The sequence below is a fragment of the Grammomys surdaster genome, unplaced genomic scaffold (assembly GCF_004785775.1).
Source record: "Grammomys surdaster isolate TR1022 unplaced genomic scaffold, NIH_TR_1.0 67, whole genome shotgun sequence".
In the NCBI taxonomy this organism is placed as follows: Eukaryota; Metazoa; Chordata; class Mammalia; order Rodentia; family Muridae; genus Grammomys; species Grammomys surdaster.
The window spans coordinates 20,885,700-20,908,025 of record NW_021604569.1 but is presented as its reverse complement, the minus strand read 5'-3'; the positions used below and the strand labels follow the sequence as shown (position 1 = coordinate 20,908,025).

The window sequence follows — 22,326 nt, the reverse complement described above, 5'->3', positions numbered from 1 at the left end:
GCTTACCTCTGAGCTGGTGAGGACAGCCTGTACTATTGGTAAATCATTAGTGGATGCCAGTGGTCTCCAGGCTGAAGTTCGGATACCCAGGTATCTCTTCCTTAAGCTGGGTGTGTGTGAGCCACAGCACACGCCACAGTTTCCCAGTATAGGCTAACCTAGAGGATTACTTTGTCTAATTACTGGATTCTGGGTTTTAGAGTCAGCCTTGTGGATATTTTTAAGAAGCAGTTTTCTCTGGGGTGGAGGATGCTGTGTCTCTTCCCAAACTTCCACTCTCTACAAAGAATCTGTCATAATGTTTAGGATGGGGATTCCTAGCCTGTATATTATAGCTGGTGATTGCATTTCTATAGACGGTGAAGCCAAGGCCATAGAGGGGCAGTTAAGAGCCCATGTGTCCAGGGCACACGTTTGGACATATTGGGTTGAAAGTGTTTGCTGTGTTCTTCTTTCATGCTAGGATGGAGGCTGGGGGCTGCCTCAGGCAAACTCGTTGTCATTGCTTCTGGAAAAACTCTGCCTAGCTGACAGCAAATTATCCTTTAGAGTGTCCGTTCCTCCGTTTTATTTTATTTTTTTTCCATTGTGTGCACAGCTGTATCCGCAGTGCTTGGAAGAATGGCCAAGAGGGGTGAACTCAATAGGTTCTTGGTGAACAGAACAGAGATTTGGCCTTTCATCTTTGCTCTGGGTTTTATGTCAGCCAGGATCTATTTACACTGGGAGGGCGGGAGGGTTGGCTTCATCCTATTGGGACCCACCACTAAAGGTCAGGGCCAGGGCTGCATTGTTCCTTCATAGAAAATACTTGTGATAAATAAGCAGCTTTGAGATCATACATGAGAAAGATACATAGGATGAGCACAGCAGAAGTATGCAAATCTTGGTGTCCTGGAAATGAGGTGAAAGGTTTTGTTGGATTTGGACAGAATATGCCTGTGTAAAGGGAGCCAAGCAGAGACACAGCTGAACAGCTGGATGTGCTGTTTCTTTAGAAGACACTCTCTTGGGTGCTATGGATTCGATGGTGCCAGCCTTGATGTACCAGAGGCAGAAGCTGCCAAGAAAGACTGGGTGTTGGTAGAAGTTGCTGGGTGCCAGACATGTGGGGCCATGTGGGCTTTGGCAGATCCCAGCTCACAGGGACCCGAAACCACTGCCTTGCGAGGCCTAAGGTAACTTGTGGACATTTGTGGACACGGCAAATGCATGTCCCAGCAGTCCCCAGGCTGCCTTGCCTTTTGTGGCTGCAAGAACGGAAGTGGTGAATGCTCTTCAGAACACTAAGGGCAGGTGTCTTCGAGATCATTGCTCATGTGGGTTTTGAAATTCAAATTCTATTTTTAGGGTTTTGTTTCAGTGTCTTTTACCAGAGATTGGCAGACAACTGGGAATAAAGTTAAAAGTTTAAACGTTTCATTTATGTGTAAAACAAAATGGCTCTTAAAGCTTTAGCAAGAGTCTGACCTCCACATGTTTTTCTGGGGATCATTGAAACTGATTGCTGTTAGCAATTCAGGTCCCTGCCCTTGGGCTGCATCTGGCTCTGGCATCTTGCCTACCCAAACACAGAGGCAGGGGCAGCTGTCCTGTTGGAAGACTGCTCAAGGGAGCACCTGTTGGGGCCTAGGGGAGGTCAGAGGGTGTGGAGATCTGCTGTGCAGGTGTTCCAGGTGTGAATAGGGTGGGCAGTTTGTACACCAAAGTCAGGGTGAATGTAAGCCAGAGGGAGGGTGGGGTCAATACATACATGCTATTTTATTACTGAAAATGTGGCCGCCAGAGCCCTCCTAGGTGATAGCAAAGGGTAGAGGGTGGAGCAGGCTGAGGCCCACTGAAGGCTGTACTGTTTGCCATATGATTACACACCCTCAGTGACAAGAGCTTGGCTGTACATCCCGGGGTCCTTCATGGAATTTTCCTTTGTGTTCTCTATTAGTGGAATAATAATAATAATAATCATAGCAATGATAATAATAAAAGCCAGCAGGAAGCTGTTTACATGTCCTGCATTGAGGTGCACCAAAATAGCTCTGAAGAAGCTCCAGAAGTTGTCAGAGCTAATGTCAGCAGAGCCAGGCTCACATGCCAGGGTGCTGAGTCTCAGTTGCCAATAGTGATGGATCGATCGGTATGGCTGACTTTGAGCTCCTCTGACCAGATCTCCAAGTACCCATCAAATTTCAACTCCACACAGTCCATTCCCCTATGCCCATGGCCTCCTGATGCAGCCCACAGCAGCCTGTTGAGGGAGCTGCCAGGCAACCTTCAACCCGATGCCTTATACCTGTGTTACAGATCTGTGGCAGAGGCTACTGAAGTAGACCTGAACATGCGTGTGGGCCTACACACTGGCAGAGTCCTCTGTGGTGTCCTGGGCCTACGCAAGTGGCAGTATGATGTATGGTCCAATGACGTGACCCTGGCCAATGTCATGGAGGCTGCTGGCTTACCAGGGTAAGTTGGAGTCTGGGTGGAAGATGGCTGAGTGCCTTTGCTAGAGTCTTCATTTCAGGGCTGGATCCCGAGGGTACTTGGGTAGGTTCTGTTTTGACCCTCCAGGAGACCCAGCTGAGGTCTAGTGCACATCTGCAGAAAACCAGTGTGGATCAGACCAGATGTGCATGGGGACTTTGTCCTGACGCATGGGCTATTCCCATGTATTACTTCTGTGTTTTAGTTTTCTCAACTCTGTACGTGAGAAACGCTGACTTTATAGCTTCCTTTAGTGACTCAGTCACATCCTGCCCATTTGCCCCATCTCTGTCAGCTGCAGAGTTTGAACATGAACATTCCCCATAGGGAATCCAGAATAAGTGCAGGGAAGAGGTGGCTTGAAATGTTGTGAGTAGGAGAAGCAGATGTGAGTTGAAATTCCCATATCATTTTCTACTACCCTCTGCCATCTGCCCTTTGCCCTCTGCCCTCTGCCCACTAGCAAGCATGACCTTCAGCTTCTCTTTGGGCCAGCTGTGAAATTTCCCCCTTTTAAGCTCTGGTTGCTTTGTTCTCATTTTCTCTGTTTCAATCTTCTGATTGTTTCTATCTTTTCGGTCTCTTCTTGATCCTTCATCCTTCATAGCCTTCACCAACCCCATTCTGCCTTCTCGGGTGTGTACCATCACTTGGCTTGCCTAGGCCTTACTGTCCTTTCTTCCCAGGTTACAGTCGAGTTGGAACTTGAGTGCATACATCTCAGGCATCTTGCCCTGAGCAGAGAAACCTCTGTTGTGACCCCAGTGTGACTCACTCAGGACCTGTGCAGCCCCACTTGTCAGTTCCCACTCAGCTTTGTATTCTTCTCTTGTAGGAAGGTCCACATCACAAAGACGACCCTCGCGTGCTTGAACGGGGACTACGAGGTGGAGCCAGGTCATGGCCATGAGAGGAACACCTTTCTGAGAACTCACAACATTGAGACCTTCTTCATTGTGCCATCCCATCGGAGGAAGGTGGGTAGCCAGTCCCCTTCATTCACTCATTAAGCAGCCTTGCCCAATACAGTTGTAAAGAAATAGTTGTTCTCGCTTCCCACTCCTACTACTGCTCCTCTGGGAGTGGCCCTGGAGATACTATGTGCAGGGTCTACTGTAATAATAGAGAAGAGATTGTAGAATCTAGAGTCAGAAATCAGGGGATGACAGTCATTTTGGGTCCTCATCCTTTCTGTGGGAAAGAGAGAGAGAGAGAAAGAGAGAGAGAGAGAGAGAGAGAGAGAGAGAGAGAGAGAGAGAGAAGAGTCAAAATAGCATATCTCCGTTTAAAGAACTTGGAGTTGTCGGGTGGTGAGAGAAAAGAGAGAGAATGTCAAAGAAAGTGAGTGCTTCTGTGGTGAAATTATGGCCACACCTGTAGAGGCCATTGGTGGCGACTGTGAGACGTGATCAAGTTGTTGAGGCAGGGGCAGCTGAAAATGAGGCTGAAGGCACTTCACCCTACATCCTGGAGAAGACCTGGGCTCAGAGCTGCTATGGGAGAGTCAGCCTTGGGCTCACTGTTGGATGATTGATACTGAGCAAGAACAAGTGAGTCCTGATCCCGGGGCTTTCTTTTCTGTATTGGCTCATTTGGTCTTGAGAAAGCCATGGGGTGAGCAGACTGTTCCCATGGTACAGATAAGGGACCACGGCAGTCTGTTAGGCAGAGGCTTGCCCCTACCACCTAGTCTTCTGGCCCATGGCTTCTGTTTTGTAGAATAAAGCATGCTAGGACAAGGAAGCTTTGAGGTGACAATGGTATTTGGCTATTTGGAGTCTTCATTGCTGGGTACCTGGTAGGTTCCTGGATGCATGGCATGCAGGAGGAACCAAGCAGCCTAATTTTAGTACCCTGGAGTTCCTGTCACTATTAAGGCCATGTCACTAGCCTGAGGGTCAAGATCTGCCTCTTTGACAATATTTTCCCCTATGTTTGTGTTTGTATAGATATTTCCAGGCTTGATTCTCTCGGATATCAAACCAGCCAAGAGGATGAAGTTCAAGACTGTCTGCTACCTGCTGGTGCAGCTCATGCACTGCCGGAAGATGTTCAAGGCCGAGATCCCCTTCTCCAACGTAATGACCTGCGAGGATGACGACAAGGTAGGAAGGCTGGGGAGCAGCTTGGCTGGAACACTCTTTGCTGCTGAGCCGCACACATCTTTATATTCTTTGTATTTTGTGTTTATCTAGGTCTAAGCCCACATTTCCCTCTTCTTTTATTTTTTCTGGAAGGCCTATTATGCGGATGTTGAAGTTCTTGAGCTGACTCAAGATCCCCCCATCTCTTTCCTTCAATTTTCTGGAAAGGTTTTTCAACTTTACCATCCATCATTTCTATTGAAAATTTCAAAATTCTTAAAAATTTCAGGTAGTCTTTTTTTTATGAATAATTCCCTTATGAAGTTGTATGCCCATGTCTGAAACCACAGGCTGGCATGGAAACTCACTATGTTACTGAAGATAGACCTTGAACTTCTGATTCTCCTATTCCATCTCACAAACACAAGGATTAGAGATGTGTCCCATCACATCTGGTTTTATTTCATGCAGGGGATTGAACCCAGGGATTCATAAATATGCCCTACAAGCACTATAACCCTGGTTTTGTCTGCTCAGTGAGATTATTTTTAACTTTATAATACTTGTGGGTGGGGATGCATACACTTGCTTGCATTCCAGGAGACGCATGTGGAAGTCAGAGGACAGCCTGCAGGAGTTGGTTTTCTTCTTCTACTCTATGGATTCTGGGACCCAAACTCAGACATCAAAATCAGTCATCAAACTCAGGCAGATGTCTTTCCCTGCTGATCCATCTCACTGGCCCAAGATTTTTATTTTATTTTTAACGTGTATGTGGTGTGCATGTGTGTGTATGCATGTGTGTATGCGTGTGTGTGTGTGTTGGGGGGTTACACATGTAGGCACATGCACATGGAGGCTGAAGGTTGATGTTGGGTATCTTCCTCAGCTGTCCTTCACATTATTCTTTGAATCAGGGTCTTCCAATGGAACCCAGAGCTCACCCAGACTGCCAGTCTAACTAATCAACTGACTCAAAGAATCTCTCTCTGCCTGGCTGCCATGCCCGCCTGGTTTTGACTTGGGTTTTGGGAGCTGTGTCCCTGCCCTTACTCTTGTTTTACGTGGCAGGTGCACTGAGCATTAACCACTGAGCATCCTCCTCAGCCCTCTTGCTGAGATTTTTAAAGAATAGTTTCTTGCCCCAGAAACATCTGTTTTCTCTGAGCAGCTTGCTTTTGTTTTATCCTTTATCTTATCTTTTTTCTTGTCTGTCATCATCTGTAATCCCACAGATGCCCAGAGCCTTTTCTGTTTTGTTCTTGATGCAGAGGGATAGCAAAAAAATTGGCTGTAAGTGCTGAGCCAGGGATGAGGCTACAATGTGGGCCTTCTTGTAGATACTTGCCAGGGTCCAGCCTCGACACAGGATCGGAGTTCTCAACTTGAAGCAGGGATACCTGGAAGGCACATAATAATAAATATACACAGACTATGTTTTTGGGTATAAGCTGACAGGCAATTTTTCAAGGCTTAAAGTTTTTCTCTCTTCTCTCTCTCTCCCTCTCCCTCTCTCCTTCTCTCCTTCTCTCCACGTCCCACAAAGAATTAAGAATTACAGTTGTTCCCCAGAGCTTCAAGCTTTCCCTATTCCCAGGCCTGTAGCCAAAATAATAATCACAAACTTATCATTATTTAAACTTTAACTTTTGAATTATTATACTTCAGAGCTCAGAGCTCCGAGGTCAGCTACTTGCATTTTCTTGTAAATGGTAAATGACATGGCCAAAGCTGCCAGGCAGTGGCCAGAAAGAATCAAGTTAACCCTTAACTCAGCAGTTCTGCTAGCTTTCTGCTTCTGCACATTGCACACAATGACTCTCCCAAGAGTCCCACTGTTTTGACTTGGTTTTACTAACACATAATTTTATGTATTCTATACTTGCTTATCCAGAAACCACTCTTAAATGTTGTACAAAACTTCTTTCATAACTTTAATAGTTTTTTTCCTTTCTCAGGGTCCCAGTGTTGGCTCTATTTCATTTTCTAATAATTTCTTCAAACTTTCTTTGCAAGTCAAGGATTAATCTGGAACTATCTTTGTGCAGTCATTGCGTTGTTTCCAAGATGAGAACACCCAGCACACACCTGGGCAATTAAGACTGTGCTGTGTTGTGCTGTGTCTCATGCCTCAGATTTTAATTGTTTAAGAATCATTGCATCAAGGAACATCTAGTTTCAAGAAGTAGGAAAGTCAGATATAATAGAATAATTATTCACACCAAGGACAACTGAAAAGCAGTCACGCATAAATAAAATCTATGCAGCTGTTGTCCAGGGCTAAGGTTAGGAGAAATGGGAACAACTGTTTTTTTACAAAGAGTTGCCACGGGGTACTGAGATGTCTACATCCTGGCTTACTGCAGGCAGTCCCTGTCATTGTATGCTGTCCCCAGCAGACACCAGGGTTTTCTGTCTCGGATGTGGGTCTTCGGATCTTCTGGTCATGTGGTAGTTAGTGGTGGTATCTAGGACTTCACTTCAACCACACGTGGCCAGAGACCCAGATTTCCTTTCTGGGGAAGGCCCCACACTATTTTCTACTGGGGGCCTACCAAAGAACATGGGGTGCACTTTAGGGCTCTAATGCCCCCTTGTGGATGCTTTTGACCACAGCCACTGGATCCACTAGTACTTGAGCCTGAAGTTGCATGGCTCCCCATGCTTGCTCTGTCCAACCTTCTGAGGTCACACTGGCTTTACCTGGTGTCTGTTAGTTCAACCTTGCTGCCTTCCCCACTACTGCTTTCTCTGACATCACTGATTTTATACTACTTAAAGAAACTTCTTGGTATAGAGAGTTTTTTTTTTTTCAGGACAAAGCAAGGTTCTGTTGCCTCTTGCTTATGGTGGTTCCTTGCCACAAGCATCTGTATATGGGAGTTACTCTTTGCTAGAACTTTACCTGAGAATATTCTAAGGTCTTTGTTTATAGTGCATTGAGTCAGAGAGAATTAGTCTGTGTGTACCAGGCAGCTGGAGGCTGCATTATTAAAAGCTTGGCATCTGTCACAGATAGTAGGAATTTTATCCCTAATCATACAGATAGCAGATATTCACGCAGGCACACACAGATTCCCCCCCCCCATTCCCCCCACACAGGGTGGAGTCAGGAGATCTGGTGTTCATTGCCTTAGCAAGAATCTTCTCTCTTTAACCTCTCATCAGCTTCGGTGTCTGCCAGGTTCCTCATCCTATACCCTGTCCTGGAGTGGAGTGCTCACCCAGAGCAATCTTAGCAGGAATCCCGCTCACTTATCCAGAATGCTTCTGAGTTCTGATGTCTACCCTGAGTAGTTTTCTGTCCACAGAGCCCTCCTTTCTCCTTGACTGTATATCCCCAGCTGCTGCACCACACTCTGAGTTGAATCCAAGAGCCTGTTTGCATGACCCCTGCCTCTCCTGCAAGGTCTTGAGAGAAACCTGTCTCACTGTGTTCTACAAAGTGTCACTGAAATGATGTCCTTTTAATAATTTAATAAATCAAGTTATAGACAATTTTAATAATTTAATTAATTTAACAATTTCCTTTCCCGAGCTGTAGTCCTGGACTGAGCCTCCAGGCAGTGTCTCTTCCACCACACTTGCAGTTTCTGCTCCAGCCCTGGCAGCTGCTGCTGTTAGTACCTCCACACCTCCAGGATGAAGCTTGTCAGTGTATCCCAGGCCCCCAAATGTGTTTATAGCTGTTCTATTTGACCTTTGGATACTTTCCTGCCCAGGAAGGTAATGGGTGACATCTCCAAATTAAAAAAAAAATAAAAGTAACAGAAAAGCAAATGAAAAACATTTGTCATACACCATCATCCCCCAGATAAAAGCCTGGTCCTGTGACCCTGGTCCTAAGTGTATGGGACTGGAGATGCTTTAAGGAACTACATTACGTTGTAGAAGCAGGTCGGGTAGCTGTTTCCCCTTCTCTTGCCTCGGTCTGTTATACAGGTGTCCTTGTGTCATTGACTATCCCTCAATTTGAGTTTTCAGACTTGGCATAGACTTCTAAGGAGAGGTGCCTTATACGGCATCAGTAGCTGGGGCTTTTCTGGTTTTATTAACTGAGGCAAGTCATGGTCCTTTTGTTCGTATAAGTACATTTTTAACTCCTGGCTGGGCATTCTGTAAAATGTGTCTGGTGTGTCTTGGCTCTGCCCAAGTGGATGTGCCACTGGTCAGAGATTATGACGCCTTCACCAGCAGTGGCTGCTGAAGGGCACAGTTGGCATGAGGGTCTTCTTTGTTCTTGCTTTCTGATATTTGAGACACATTTGTTCCCCTGTTTAATATCCAGAAACCTCCCCATATTCTCTCCCCCTCCATTTGTGTGCGTGATACAGAAACCAAGTCTTCTGGATTGCTTCACATCTGGCTTCCTTCTGGAAATCAGCTTGTATGTATGCAAAGCCGGTGGTAACCACAAGCTGAGCCTTTTCTGTCCTGGAAACACTTTGGGCATTTGGAGGCCCACACAGATCCAAGCCTTTTCTTTGTGGCTGAATGGCCTTCAGGCATAGGCGTAGGCCTAGGCCTGATTTCCAAAGCACCTTGTTGGTAAACAGGGATTTCATTTCTAGGTCTCATCATGTTCACAGGTGCTGGGCACAGCTCTTTTCATGGACATCCTAGTGAACAGTATGCAGGTAGCCAGGGGTTGTGGTGAGACTGCTGGGCTAATAAAGCATCCGCTTTATCTTGGAGTGCTGCAGCCAGCTTGGGCTCTCCCAAGCATCTTGCTCTATCCATGGTGTGTATAAACCCTGACTTCTGCCTCTGCAGTGTCAGGCTTAGCAAGCTTGGAGTATTGCCAAGCGCTGGATACCATGTTTTCTTCCTTGTTACTGGTCTGATTGAACCTTATCTGGGCTGTCTCCTGAGCTTTTTGATTAAAAATGGAGACATGATTATAATCTTTGAATTTATTTACTGAAGATAATGGCTTGTCTCACTCACTAATTGAAACCGATTGCAGTGACTTTTTAAATTACCTTGGATTTTCTTGGTCATTGATAATATGTACTTTAAACAGTGCTATCATGTTTCTTTCCCATTTAATAATTAAGCTAGATGATAGAACTAAGCAAGGTCATTCTTTCTCACTCTAACTCTTAAGATATATAGAATTTTACCATTCATTCTGATGATTTGAGCTATGAATACTAGAATACTAGGAAGTGATCCCTGTAAGTTAATATTTACACTGTTATTCTCTCTGAGCAAGAACTGGATGTTGTATTGTAGGAAATACTGAGCATGGATCAAGGTGATCTGCCAAGGGTTTTTTGCCTCTGGTATCTGGGTACCTTAGTGTCCTCAGATCTAAGGCAATGCAGTGGGGTACCATTTTGCTATGCAGGTTGAGGAAGTAGGTTACATTTGGTGTAACTGGGAAGTTGTGGATCCTCGGTGAACAGACTTTCATGTGGTCTTTGGGTGCAATTGTGTGGTTATTTGTGGTTTCCTATTCTTGATCATTTGGCCAAGAGACAATGGCTCGTCTCATGGGCCCTTGTCAGTTTTCTCACGGCCTGCACCCACTGACATTTCCAGTTGTGGCTCCTCTAGCTCCTGGCCTGAGACAGATATGACAAAAGATGCCCCACAGGACCCCTTGTCACACTTGGCTCTCTTTAAGACTCGGTGTTCTGAAAGCCCTCTCTCATTTTCCACTCTTGTGTTTGTGTGCACCGCCTGTGTTTTCCTGTTTGGTTGGAACATGGAGGGGAAGTTTGTTTGCTGCATCCTTTCTGCAGCTGTACTGTAGAATCTTAGTAGTCTGTCTTCTGCTGAGGTATCGAAGCATCAGAGTTCCTGCTGAATCCCTGAGGGCGAGGCCACACAGGTATCTTCAGATTAGACTCTGTTTTCCTTTCCACAAGCTGGGACCTTCTTGCATCTGTCACATGATACATGGAAGAGGGGCTCACACTCTGCTCCTTTCAGCCCTGGCTACTTGTCGCTTCTTACCATTCCTCCATCAATAACAGAAACCACCTGCCCTTGCAACAAACTTCCTACCCCTTCTTGAGTGTGTGGGCTTGTCCCAGTAACCCTTCCTGCATATGTGGATAGTAGGTGAGGGTGGCTGCTTGTCCTGTCCATATTTGTTCCCGTATCCCACCACCCTCTCCACACTTATATCAAACAGATATTCTGTAATTTGCAATACAGACCTGGGGACCTGAATACTGGGTAGTAGGACACCCCCTGTGCCATCTCTGGCCAGCAGGGGGCAGGGCTATGACATTGTCTCAGAGTTCTGAAAAGCAGAGAAGGATGCCTGGCTGGCAGTGCTTCTTGGTGCTTTTGTTCAAAAACTGAAGAAACATTTGATACTCTTTTCTCTATTTCCTTGGTGGCTGCAGCGGAGGGCGTTGAGAACAGCCTCGGAGAAGCTCAGAAACCGTTCATCATTCTCTACCAATGTGGTCTACACCACTCCAGGTACACGTGTCAACAGGTACATCAGCCGTCTTCTTGAAGCCCGCCAGACAGAGCTGGAGATGGCTGATCTGAACTTCTTTACCCTGAAGTACAAGCATGTTGACCGAGAACAAAAAGTAAGTGATTTGGGGACTTTGTCCTTGTCCCTGAGCCTCTGGCTGTCTTCTGATGGGCTGATTAACGTTTGGTTCTCTCTCTTTCTCTCTGCGCCCACCCCATGCTCTCGCCCTGCTCCCTCTCTTCCTTCCTCCACAGTACCACCAGCTTCAGGATGAGTACTTCACCAGCGCCGTTGTCCTCGCCCTCATCCTGGCTGCCTTATTTGGGCTAATCTACCTTCTGGTAATCCCACAGTAAGTGCTATCCCTGTGCTAATCAATAACATAGGAAGGTGACTGAGAATTACAGGTCTCTGGAAGTACTGGCTGGTTTTCTTGTTTTTATGACTGAATAGCTGACAAGAAACGATTGAAGGTAGGAAGAGTTGATTTGGGCTCACAATGTGAAGGTACAGCTCGTCATGGCTGGAGAAGTGTGGGACAGGAAAGACTTTTAGCTTTGGTGGTAGGAGTCTGAGGCTGTTTGCCCACATCAAAATGGATCTAGAAGTGGGGCATGTGTGACTGGAGCCTCATCCTCTGTGACTCACTTCTTCCCATGAGGCTCCACATCCTAAAGGTTTGGCAACCTACCCAAATAATGCCACTGTCTGAGGACCAAGGGTTCAAACTCATTTCACTTTGAAACCAAACACTGGGCTTGGACTTGGATGTCCTTATGTACTCAAGATCCATTTCCCAGTTGGCCTCCTGTTGTGCCTAGCATTTGAGGAGAGCACTGGCCACCCGCCCTTCTTCTTCATGCAATCCAGTTAGAAACTTGACAAGCCTGTTGGTATATGACATGGTCACTGTTTTTAGTTTTGAATTTGCTGAACTCTAAGACTTTGTGTGGGTTTTGGGTTCTCTATTACATGCTATACAACGTTGTCCTCAGAGGGACTTCTGAGGAGGACACAGGACTGTTCTTCTTTGTGGATCCGCATCACTTTTAAAAGCATCAAAATGAGAAAAAGCTGGCTCTGAAAAGAAGAAAATATAGCAATTTAAATGACATTTATCATCATATGAGTCAGTGTAGGTTTGCAGAGTTTGTTTGGGGCCAGGAAGATATGGTAAGTCTCCAATGTCCTTTTCTTCCAGCACTTGTTTCCTAGTGTGACTGACCTTGAGGGCAAAATGTCTCCTTCGAGTGTCCTGAAAGCACATAGAAGTCCTCTCTACCTGCTAAGGACAGGAAGCCCTGTCTGTGGGCTATACAGACAACTGTAAACTTGACAGTCTACCAGGTGGTTTTGTCTATAGGTTAGACTTTTTCTAGAAACATCTTTCCTAGACAGGTATCAATAATACAGCTCTGTGAAGTTGTGCACTTCCTCCATTAGAAGAGAAGGTCTCACCTGCAGCCAAGGCTAAACTTTGGGGTGAGGTAGTATGGATGGTGATGGCCTTGGGTACCTCAAGTGACTTCAGGAGGAAGGAACCAGGTGAAGTAATTACCTAGGGACCTGTGGAAGTGGATATTGGCAATGCTTCCTCCTGAGATCCTAGGCATGGGGGCCAAGAGGAGAGGACCAGTTCTGAGGTACTTATCTGATACATCCTACCTGGCCTCCACCTCTCAGTGACTTGTGTGCTCTCTGTCTCCAGGAGTGTGGCTGTCCTGCTGCTGCTGGTATTTTCTATCTGCTTCTTGGTGGCCTGTACCCTGTACCTGCACATCACGCGGGTCCAGGTATGTTTGTGTGTCTTCTACACGTGTCCAGGTATGTGAGCCTGTGTCCGAGACCATGTACCCGAGTGTTCTCTGTGTAGTCTCATGGCAAAGTGGTTCCATCCTTCATTCTCAGTGGCAAGTAGAAGGTATCTGTCCATGTGGCAGGTGCTAGTTAAGTTCAGCATACTGTGCTTTGTGCAGATATTGATGAAAAGAATCTTGAGGTATTGACTTTGCTACTTGGTTGGAGAGACAAGGGAAGTTTGTTTCTTATGGATCTATGCCTCTGATCTGAGGTGAATATGTTCCAGATAGGCTACCTGTACTGTCCTGACCTTGATGGTCAAATGCAATTTGGATTTTTGGAGCAAAGGCTGGACATCATATTCTTGCCTATTCAGACCCCCTCAGAGTTCTGTTTCTCTTGGACCTGCATCCTTTTCTCGTAGGCTCAGCCTACTTCCCAGTGCCCCGTCTCCAGCACACCCCTCCTGGTGGTGTCAGTGCTCGGCTTTACTTTGATATAACAGTCGAAAACTGCAACCTCTTGAGAGGGTTCAGCCTAGCTTCTTCCATTTAACTTCTCCATTATTATCAGGTACAGCTTGCCTTTTTTCCTAACTTAAAATGTTCTCTATATTAAGAATACACTTACAGCTTGTTCACTTCTATACGCTGAGTGACATTTAGTTTGAAATTCATGGCTTCAAATCATATTGCCTTTGTCATAGAATTTCAATGAGGGCGTGACAAAGAGATGGTAGTTTTTAGAGCCTGTTACTTTGTCTGCATTGATGGGAGGCAGTGTATATACCTGATGGCGTGCAAACAGCACAATGCATGCAGAGATGAGAAGCCAGTGTATATACCTGATGGTGTGCAAACAGCACAATGCATGCAAAGATGGGGGGCAGTATACTATAGCATAGCTGAGGAGTGCAGAGACCCTGGAACCCCACTCAGCATTTCATCAGAGGACCCCAATCTCCTGATCAGAGTCACACCACTCATCTTGTGACCTAGTATCTTGCCCGTAAAACTAGTATTCAAGCCCAAACACCACCTGACTCTGGAAAATGCATGTCCTGTGAGATCAGACTGTGATGCCCTGTCTGAAACCATGCCCTTTAATGAAAACTCCTAGATGGGGACTCAGGCCAGAATACCTCCTGGACATTGGCAGTAAAGACAGCTGGCCTCTGCTGCTCACTCCCAGCTTCACCAAAAGCAGCGTGGAATATTTCCTAAATAAGTGTTTTTGAAGTAGCAGCTCCCAAAGCTTCATGGGTTGGACTTCTTTGGTGTCTGAATTCCTGATGACTGGGAAGCAGAGTGGGCTCTGCACTCAACTGGAATGCACTGGGACTCAGTTCCCAGAAAGATGCACCAGATCCTAATAAACTAAGCCAGCATACAATGACTGGTGTCTGCTAGGCTGTGTATTGGGTTCTGTGCTTCATGTCAGGGCTGATAAGGCTATGACAGAGGCTGTGGGAACAGATTATGGGATAGATGCTGGGAGACAGCGGGCAGGTCAGCCAGCAGGAAGTTAAGCCAACCAGGAGAGAACCTATCGTGGACAGTCACACAGGTGGGATGAGAGACAACTGTTAGGATACATCTCCCGGTGGCACTGGCGGTGTAGACATGCTTTCCTCCACAGTGACTGTAGTGTCGGATGCACTGGCCACCATTCCTGAAGACACCTCTCTTCTTACCTCATCAAATACATTCACAGAATCAATACTGAGCACAGGGCAGTGAGGAATTAGAGGGAGAACTCAGGGCTGCTCCAAGCCAGATGACCAGTTCATTTTGCACTGTCTGACTGCCCCTTAGTGTTTGTCTACTGCTGGCCTCCCTTGACGTGGCCAGCATATGGTAGCAATCCCTGCTTTATGTCTACCAGACTCCTGCCATGCACCTAGAACAGGGGATTCTGCCCTCCATGCCATCCAAAAGATCCATCAGCTTCCTGCCTGAGGTGTCAGCCTTGGCTGGGTGCTGTGGGTGTATATTGTAATCTATACTCTTGTTTTTAGGATGGCGAGTATAAAGGACTTCCTATGTCATCCATGAAAACATCTGTTAAATATTTCAGATTGTGTTTGAAGTATTTAGATTAAAAATAACATTTCTAGCAACTTAAGAATTATATTAAACCTGTCTGTGATGATAAACTTCCAGAACATGAAGCAGAGAAAGAGAGAGAGAGAGAGAGAGAGAGAGAGAGAGAGAGAGAGAGAGAGAGAGGGAGAGTGAGAGAGAGAGAGAGGGTGAGGGAGGGGGGGAGAGGGAGAGAGAGAGGGAGAGAGAGGAGAGGGAAAGGTGTATAGAATTCCTGAGGTCAGAGAACGCAGTATAGTAAAAATAGCCAGTGCTTCTATTCTCTTCCCTACCAAGTCTCAGTGTGTCGGGGAGGAGATGGGTGTTACTCCTTTAAACTCAAACATTTCAGTTGTGTGTGAGTGTGTGTGTGTGTGTGTGTGTGTGCATGTGTATGTGTGTGTAGTTTTTTGTTTTGTTTTTGTCAAGTTCTTCACGTGGGAAATAGATAAACATATACAAGACCTTTCCATAGAAGTTGAAGATCTAGTAAGCCTCTAGTCCAGTGCTTCTCGACTCTTCTAACGCTGAGACCCTTTAATACAGTCCCTCATGCTGTGATGACCTCCAACCATAAAGTTATTTTCTTTGCTATTTCAGAGCTGTAATTTTGCTACTCTTTTTTTTTTTTTTTTTTTTTTTTTTTTTTTTTTTTTTTGGTTTTTCGAGACAGGGTTTCTCTGTGTAAACCTGGCTGTCCTGGAACTCACTCTGTAGACCAGGCTGGCCTTGAACTCAGAAATTCGCCTGTCTCTGCCTCCCAAGTGCTGGGATTAATATTTTGCTACTCTTATGGATGGTAATATACATATCTGTGTTTTCTGATGGTCTTAGGTGACCCTGTAAAAGGGTCTTTTGACCCCCGAAGGGATCTTGACCCGAAGGTTGAGAATCACTGTTCTATAGGGGCTAGCAAGGGGCTCTTCACATCCTGCCTCATTTGGGTGTCTTGCTGAGAACACAGAAGTACTTCACCGTCACAGGATATTTGTTAAAGTTCTCTCCCTAGCCCCCTTTTTTCCCCCTTCTTTCCTCCTTGTTCCCCCGACTCTGGTGTGTGTTACTGGGGTTATAGCCTCGAGCCTTATACATATTAGACAACAACTCTACCACTGAGTTGCACCCCTAGCCCTAAAGTGAGGTTTTGTTTTTGTTTTTTTGTTCAGTGTTTTCCAGGGTGCCTGACGATCCAGATCCGCACCGCTCTGTGTGTATTCATAGTGGTCTTAATCTACTCAGTAGCCCAAGGATGTGTGGTGAGTGTCACTGACTTCTGACATGCACAGGGGCAGGAGCAACAGGCTGAAGGAGTTAGGAGACAGAGCTGGGGTGGAAGGAGGAGAGGGAGCTGTGACAAGGATGAAGTTGTCTGCCTTGGAGACCAGGAAGGGGCTAGTACTACCCTGTTCACCTTGCTCACCCCCAGCCCTTACTATAGACAAACAGGGTCTTTGCAGGCTGCAGCAGCAAAGGCAGTTTGAGGCTTAGCTGGTGGTGTCATAGGCAGGAGAATGGCAACTACAGAATACCAGGGCATCAGTGAGCCTGGGACACTTGGACATTTCTGGGGACTGCCATACTTTGCCTGGGCCTTCCTAAACCTTCCTGCCCTTGCTTTCCAGGTGGGCTGCCTGCCCTGGGCCTGGGGGTCTCAGTCCAACAGCTCCCTAGTGGTCCTCGCAGCTGGTGGCCGGCGTACTGTGCTGCCTGCCCTGCCCTGTGAGTCTGCACACCATGCCCTGCTCTGCTGCCTGGTGGGCACCCTCCCACTAGCCATATTCCTGCGGGTGTCCTCCTTGCCAAAGATGATCCTGCTGTCTGGGCTGACTACTTCCTACATCCTTGTCCTGGAGCTCAGTGGATACACCAAGGTTGGGTGAGTGTGGCACTCCTTGGAAAAACTCTCGACAGGGTGACGTTAATTATCATTCTCCTCTGATAATAACTTGCATTAATTAGTAATTCTTAATCATTCCCTCAATTATTAACTCTATAGTCACAGTGCTTTCTCCCTTCTTCTCTATTTCTTTCATATAGACACATGAATATTGACACACACACACAGACACGTGCATGCACACAGCCATGTGCACCAATTAGCAAGCCAGTGCAAACCAAATATGTCAATTTTTTTCAGGTTGGCAGCTTTTCCTTTTCTCTTCTTTAGTCCAGACTCTAGAAAAGCCTCTACCTTCTGTTTGAGATAGGAGTCAGGATAAGTCTAGGATCAAGCCCACAAGCTGTTTATAGGCCTCACCATCCCAAGATGGCTCTCTGACCAGACCTAAGGTTTGATGGCCATATCTTGCTTGGAAGAGAACACTGATGGGGTTTCTTCTCCACCTCCCCAGGGGCGGTGCTCTCTCTGGGCGCAGCTATGAGCCAATCATGGCTATCCTGCTGTTCTCATGCACGCTGGCCCTGCATGCCAGGCAAGTGGACGTGAGACTACGGCTGGACTACCTCTGGGCAGCACAGGTAAGTTGAGCTCTCTGTTTCTTGGGACATGGGACACCTGTGGGGAAGTTATCAGAGACACTCACTAACATTAGCAGAGACATGGTACGTCGAAGCAGTCTTTCTTGGAGGTGTGAGTTCTAGGTCTGGCGTCCATGGGACGGCTGGTCGGAAGGCTGCAGAATGCATGGCTGGAGAGTGAAGTTAGAGTGGCATTGTGAGCAGTGCATTCCCTGTCCTAGGGCCTCTGGGGACTGGATGTGGCCGGGATTCCACGAGGGTCCTTTGAAAAACTGAACATGTTGAACCTTGTTCTGCTCACCCAAGACCTAGTAATTTTCGGGGTATTTCTGACAGGAGAGGTAGGAGGGCCGCTATTGTGGAGGCATCGGAGAGTAGTGGTGTGAGCTAGTCTTAGGCCCCGACAGTCTGGGTACCAGGCAGCCTGTCACATTGCCTGTACTCAGCTTTCTGTCAAGTGTGAGGAAAGTGCCAACCGAGGTGTGCTTATTTGAGCCCATGTTCACAAAGTAGTGTTCATGGTGGGGTGGGGCTCCCTGGTGATGGGGTGCATTTGCCAGCATTTTCCCCCAGGTGTGGAGAATTGAAGTTGTTAAGCGTTTGAACAGCTTGTCCAGGCTCATCTGATGAACTCACAGAGGTTTCCCCAGCAGCCAATTGTCCCAGGAGACTTCCTTACCTGAAAAGGAGGGAGGACAGCCGGTGAACCTGGGCCTCAGCAACAGCTAGTCTTCTGATTAGGATACGTTCAGAACAGCCCTTTGTCTTTAGAGCAGTGAAGTTTCCTCTGTTATAAGAGCAGCACTACCCAGGAAGGGATGAGAAATGAAAAAAAAATATTGAGAAACACATGAGAAAACAGGGTCCACAGAGGGACCTGCCAGCATCAGACAGTGGCCAGGCCAAGGTAAGCAACTGAGCCAGGCTATAGCTGCAGTCTGTGTGCCGTCTGGTCAGGCTCTGAACCCCTGTGAGCAGTGTGTGAGGCCAAGCAGGAACATCTTCAATTCAGGATTTCCACTGTGCAGCCAAGGCTGAAGGGTCCCAGCTCAGAGTTGGGGCTAAGATGTGAAATAGGTAAGGCCAGAGGACAGTTGGGAGGAGCCAGTGACTATGACAGAAAGGCTCCCTATGTATATATGAATCTTGAGGGAAGCCAGATGACTAGCTCAGGTGAACTTGGTGAAATGGGAGAGCCTGCTGATGTGTTCCTTTTCCTGAGGCTGAGTTGAACCACAGGCTCTACAGCGGAAGAACAGAGACTGATCAGCAGCAGCAGGAATGACAAGGGCTGGGTGTAGTATCAAATCATTTCTGTTGAAGACTCCAACAGCTTCAGGTAGTGCTGGCTGCTGGCCAAATTGTCTGGCCAGAGGTATAATGGTGTGAGAACCCCAACCTGAGTTGCTCAAAATAAATCCAGTTTCTCTTCTTGGCAATCTGTCCCCAGACCTGCCATGAGGAAACATTTTGACTTGGTTGTGCGGTGGCCCTGTCCCAGGGATACAGGTCCTGAATCCTGTTGGGTGGCCAGTTCTTGATGCATGTGCCATTGACCCACCTCACCCGGAAGCAGGAACCAAGGAGCCTATTGGTTCGTAGTGTGCAGGTTGGGGATGCCCCAGTGACGGCATTCGCCAGTTCTTGGAAAGGAGACCTGGCCAGTTGCATTTTGCCCGAGTCACGCCAGGTAATGGGAAGAGTGTCTATGACAGCGGTGGCATCGATTGTGGTCTTTGTTCTACTCGACTGTCCATCCACTGTAACCCAGCTGGCTGCCTGCTCTGCTCCACTGACCCTGCCATCACCGCTGGGTTTCAGGTCTCATAGCAACCTTGTATCTACTAGAGGCTGTACACAGGATGAGGCTGGAAGGCCAGGACTCTCGGCACAATGAGGTGGGGATCTATAAGGCTGTTTGCTAGGGTATCCAGTTGGCTGTACAGCCTAAGCAAGTGCAATTGAGGCCTGGCTATGAATTCCTTCTGGAGCGGCGGGGCAGTGGTCATCCCTTTTGTAGATACTTCTCTCATATGGATTGACATGGCCTTCTCTTGGCTTTGATTATTAAATTCCAATCTTTGTTATTAAATGCAGTAGTTAAGTGTTATTGACTCATGTGACTTCCAGCCACACCCTCTCCCAACATTTATCACATAGGGGCCTTTCAGGAAGTGCAGGGCACAAATGCATTCTCTCACATGTAGTCTTCATTCAAGCATGTCATGGTGGAAGGGTTGCTAAATGGAACAACACACTGAGACATTTTTTTTCCATAGACATTCAACAAGAAATGTCACCTTGCTTTCCCGTAACCCCAGCAAAACATGGAACTTTCAGGACTTTGTCTGTTTGCCCTCTGGGTATTTAGTCAGGTCATAGAGACACGAGATCACCTCAGACTATTGCCTCATTGTCCGGACAAATACTAGCTGGGTTAATTATTTTTGGATACCACGTTGGCCATACAACCCTGCATAAATAAACAGGCTTTGCTTTGCCCTTGGTGACATTCTCCAGCTCTTGGCATAGTTTTATCCCAACATTATTTTCTTTTTCAAGCCAGAATTTTTCTGTGTAGCCCTGGCTGTCCTGGGATTCACTCTGATGAGGTTGGCCTGGAATTCAGAGACCCACCACCCTATGCCTCCCAAGTGTTGAAGTTCAAGGTGTGCTCTGCCCAGCAACCAACATTATTTTCACTGAATTCAGGAGATATAATTCTTGTGACAAGCAACTCTAATGCTTATGTTTATTTGTACTGATGCACTCAGCTTGTTTATCAGTAAATAATTAATCTGAGGCCAATTCCCACCTTGCTGGAGCCATCACCGACTCTGAGGACTGTTGCCTGTGGACTGGTCTTGGCAGAGATTGAATTCCTATCAGTAGAACTAAGTCAGGCCGTGTTGTCTTTCTTGCTTCAGTCCACAGGTTCTCGACCATGCTTTCTAGCACAAGTATGAATGAAGCCGGGCCTTCACATCATACCACTTAGGGTCCTTTGCCTGGGATTCTCAAATGCTGTGATTCATAGTTTCTGGTTGGCACAGGCTTGTGCCAGGGTCATGAGTGGGCACATGGAATCAGATGATTTCTGATTATCTCACAGTGGGTCCCACCTCTTAAAACATCATCACCCTTATTACTGTGCTGGATGTGATGTATATGTGTGTGGGGATGGGCAGTGAGCATGTCACAGCACACGGCACACAGATGGGGGTCGGAGGACAGCTTTGTACAGTTGATTCTCTTCTTCCATCTTTCCATTGGTTCTTTTGTCAGGCATATGCAGCAAACATCTCTACCACTGAGCCATGTCACTTGGCCCAAGTCCCACCTCTTATAGGCCCTACACCCTTTCAGCAGCATCACACTGAGGACTGAACTGTGTGCCTCCATCACCCACAGACACAGGACCCCTGGGAGCAAACCACATGTGAGTGAGGATGTGTGACAGGTCCTCCATGCTCTATGGTTTACTGGGAGAATTTGGTAGAACTGGAGTTGGTTCTTCCATAAAGGTTAGCTGGAATAAAATAGACTTCTGGACCTGGTGTTTTATTTGTTGCTTAATTGAAGAGATGCTAGGCTAAAATTCAAGTTTCCTAAACAAACATGAAGCCCTCTAGGCCTCCCAATTGCTTTCTGCAGTGGCTTTGAGAGTTCATTCCTTCCTGGACAACTACTCTTGGTTGACTTACACTGGCCATGGCATCCATTGCTATACCTTTAGTATTTATGGAGCCTGATTGTATTATTTAATTTCTTGTGATTGCTCACAATTGATTTTATTGTGATTTTACCTCCTTTTAAAGGTGACTTGAAAGAGGCTTGCCCTTTCTAAAATAGGTGCTCTGCTCTCTGTTAGAGATGTGCCCCAGGTTGCTGTTGTTGGGAGTTCTGGGAATGCTGGCATGTGATGTAGTGAGGCAGGCTGGCATGGTGCATAGCTTTGTGTGCATTCATTCCAAACTATTCTCTGATTTCCTCTTTGTTTCTTCACCCAAAGAACAGTATCCTTTTTACTCTGGAAGATTCTACAGACATCTTGTAGTTAGTGACTTCAAAATTCCATATTGTGGTAAAAGAATCTACTTCTGTGTCTTGAATCCTATTAAGTTTCTTGAGACTCACTCACTGTCCCTGTGTTCTGTGTGCTACTAAATACCATGTTTCTGGCAGCTGTTCAGTGGTTTTTGGAAATCTCAATTAAGTCAGACTTCTCATGGAAAGAACTCAAAAACAGAAATGAATGTTCACCAGAATTTGATTATGATCCTATAGTCTATAACACTGTCCCAACCCATAAAGTCTTGACAGGATAGCTAGAAAGAAAATCAGCGTGGTTGTTACTGATCAAATTCTGTGAACCTGGTATTTAGATACCTGCAGTAAGTAACATGCCCAGAGTGTCAGTAGCAATGACTAGCCAAGGTTCATTCCTGTTCCTACTGTGTGACTATGGAGGTTAGCCAAGGTTCCCACCATCACGGTTTTCCAGACACCAGGTCAGAGCATACCAGTGCTTCCTCAGTTCTTTGTAGCTCCAGCCAAAAGTGAACCATGGTCTCCCTTGTCTTTAAGGGAGGCACTTCTACTGTCCATCGGTGCCTGGAAATCAATGGAGAATATTAAGAATATCTACCCCTGAACTTTTAGAGAGGAAGGAGAGTATTGGAGTATATTGGGGGTGAGACAGCTCACATTGCTCCCAGGCCCTTCTGGTATGACATCAAAAGGAGATTTATCTAAACAGCTATTGCAGCCCTGCCTGCCTGCTCTGAGCCACCCTGGTCTAAGAGATCTTAATACCATGGAGAATTGGAGACCCTGCCTGATCTTTGTTCTCTTACTATGGCCTTTATGTATACAGAAGGTATGTGTTTTACAATGTGCCCTGGCTTTATGTCAAAAAAGGAAGGTTAGGGTTGTTCTTATAATCATTTGCAAGAGGCCTTCTCTG

General features: G+C 46.5%; 1 protein-coding gene across 1 annotated transcript in view; it reads left to right on the top strand.

Moving 5' to 3' along the window:
- The window catches only part of Adcy1 (adenylate cyclase 1), a 113,518-nt gene that overhangs the window by 68,412 nt on the left and 22,780 nt on the right, over positions 1-22,326 (top strand). The window contains exons 6-14 of the mRNA XM_028777494.1: positions 2,302-2,460; positions 3,314-3,455; positions 4,428-4,583; positions 10,922-11,116; positions 11,256-11,353; positions 12,710-12,794; positions 16,049-16,138; positions 16,505-16,758; positions 17,234-17,360. Coding sequence (XP_028633327.1) covers positions 2,302-2,460; positions 3,314-3,455; positions 4,428-4,583; positions 10,922-11,116; positions 11,256-11,353; positions 12,710-12,794; positions 16,049-16,138; positions 16,505-16,758; positions 17,234-17,360 — 1,306 coding nt within the window. The remainder of the gene's footprint in view (positions 1-2,301; positions 2,461-3,313; positions 3,456-4,427; positions 4,584-10,921; positions 11,117-11,255; positions 11,354-12,709; positions 12,795-16,048; positions 16,139-16,504; positions 16,759-17,233; positions 17,361-22,326) is intronic.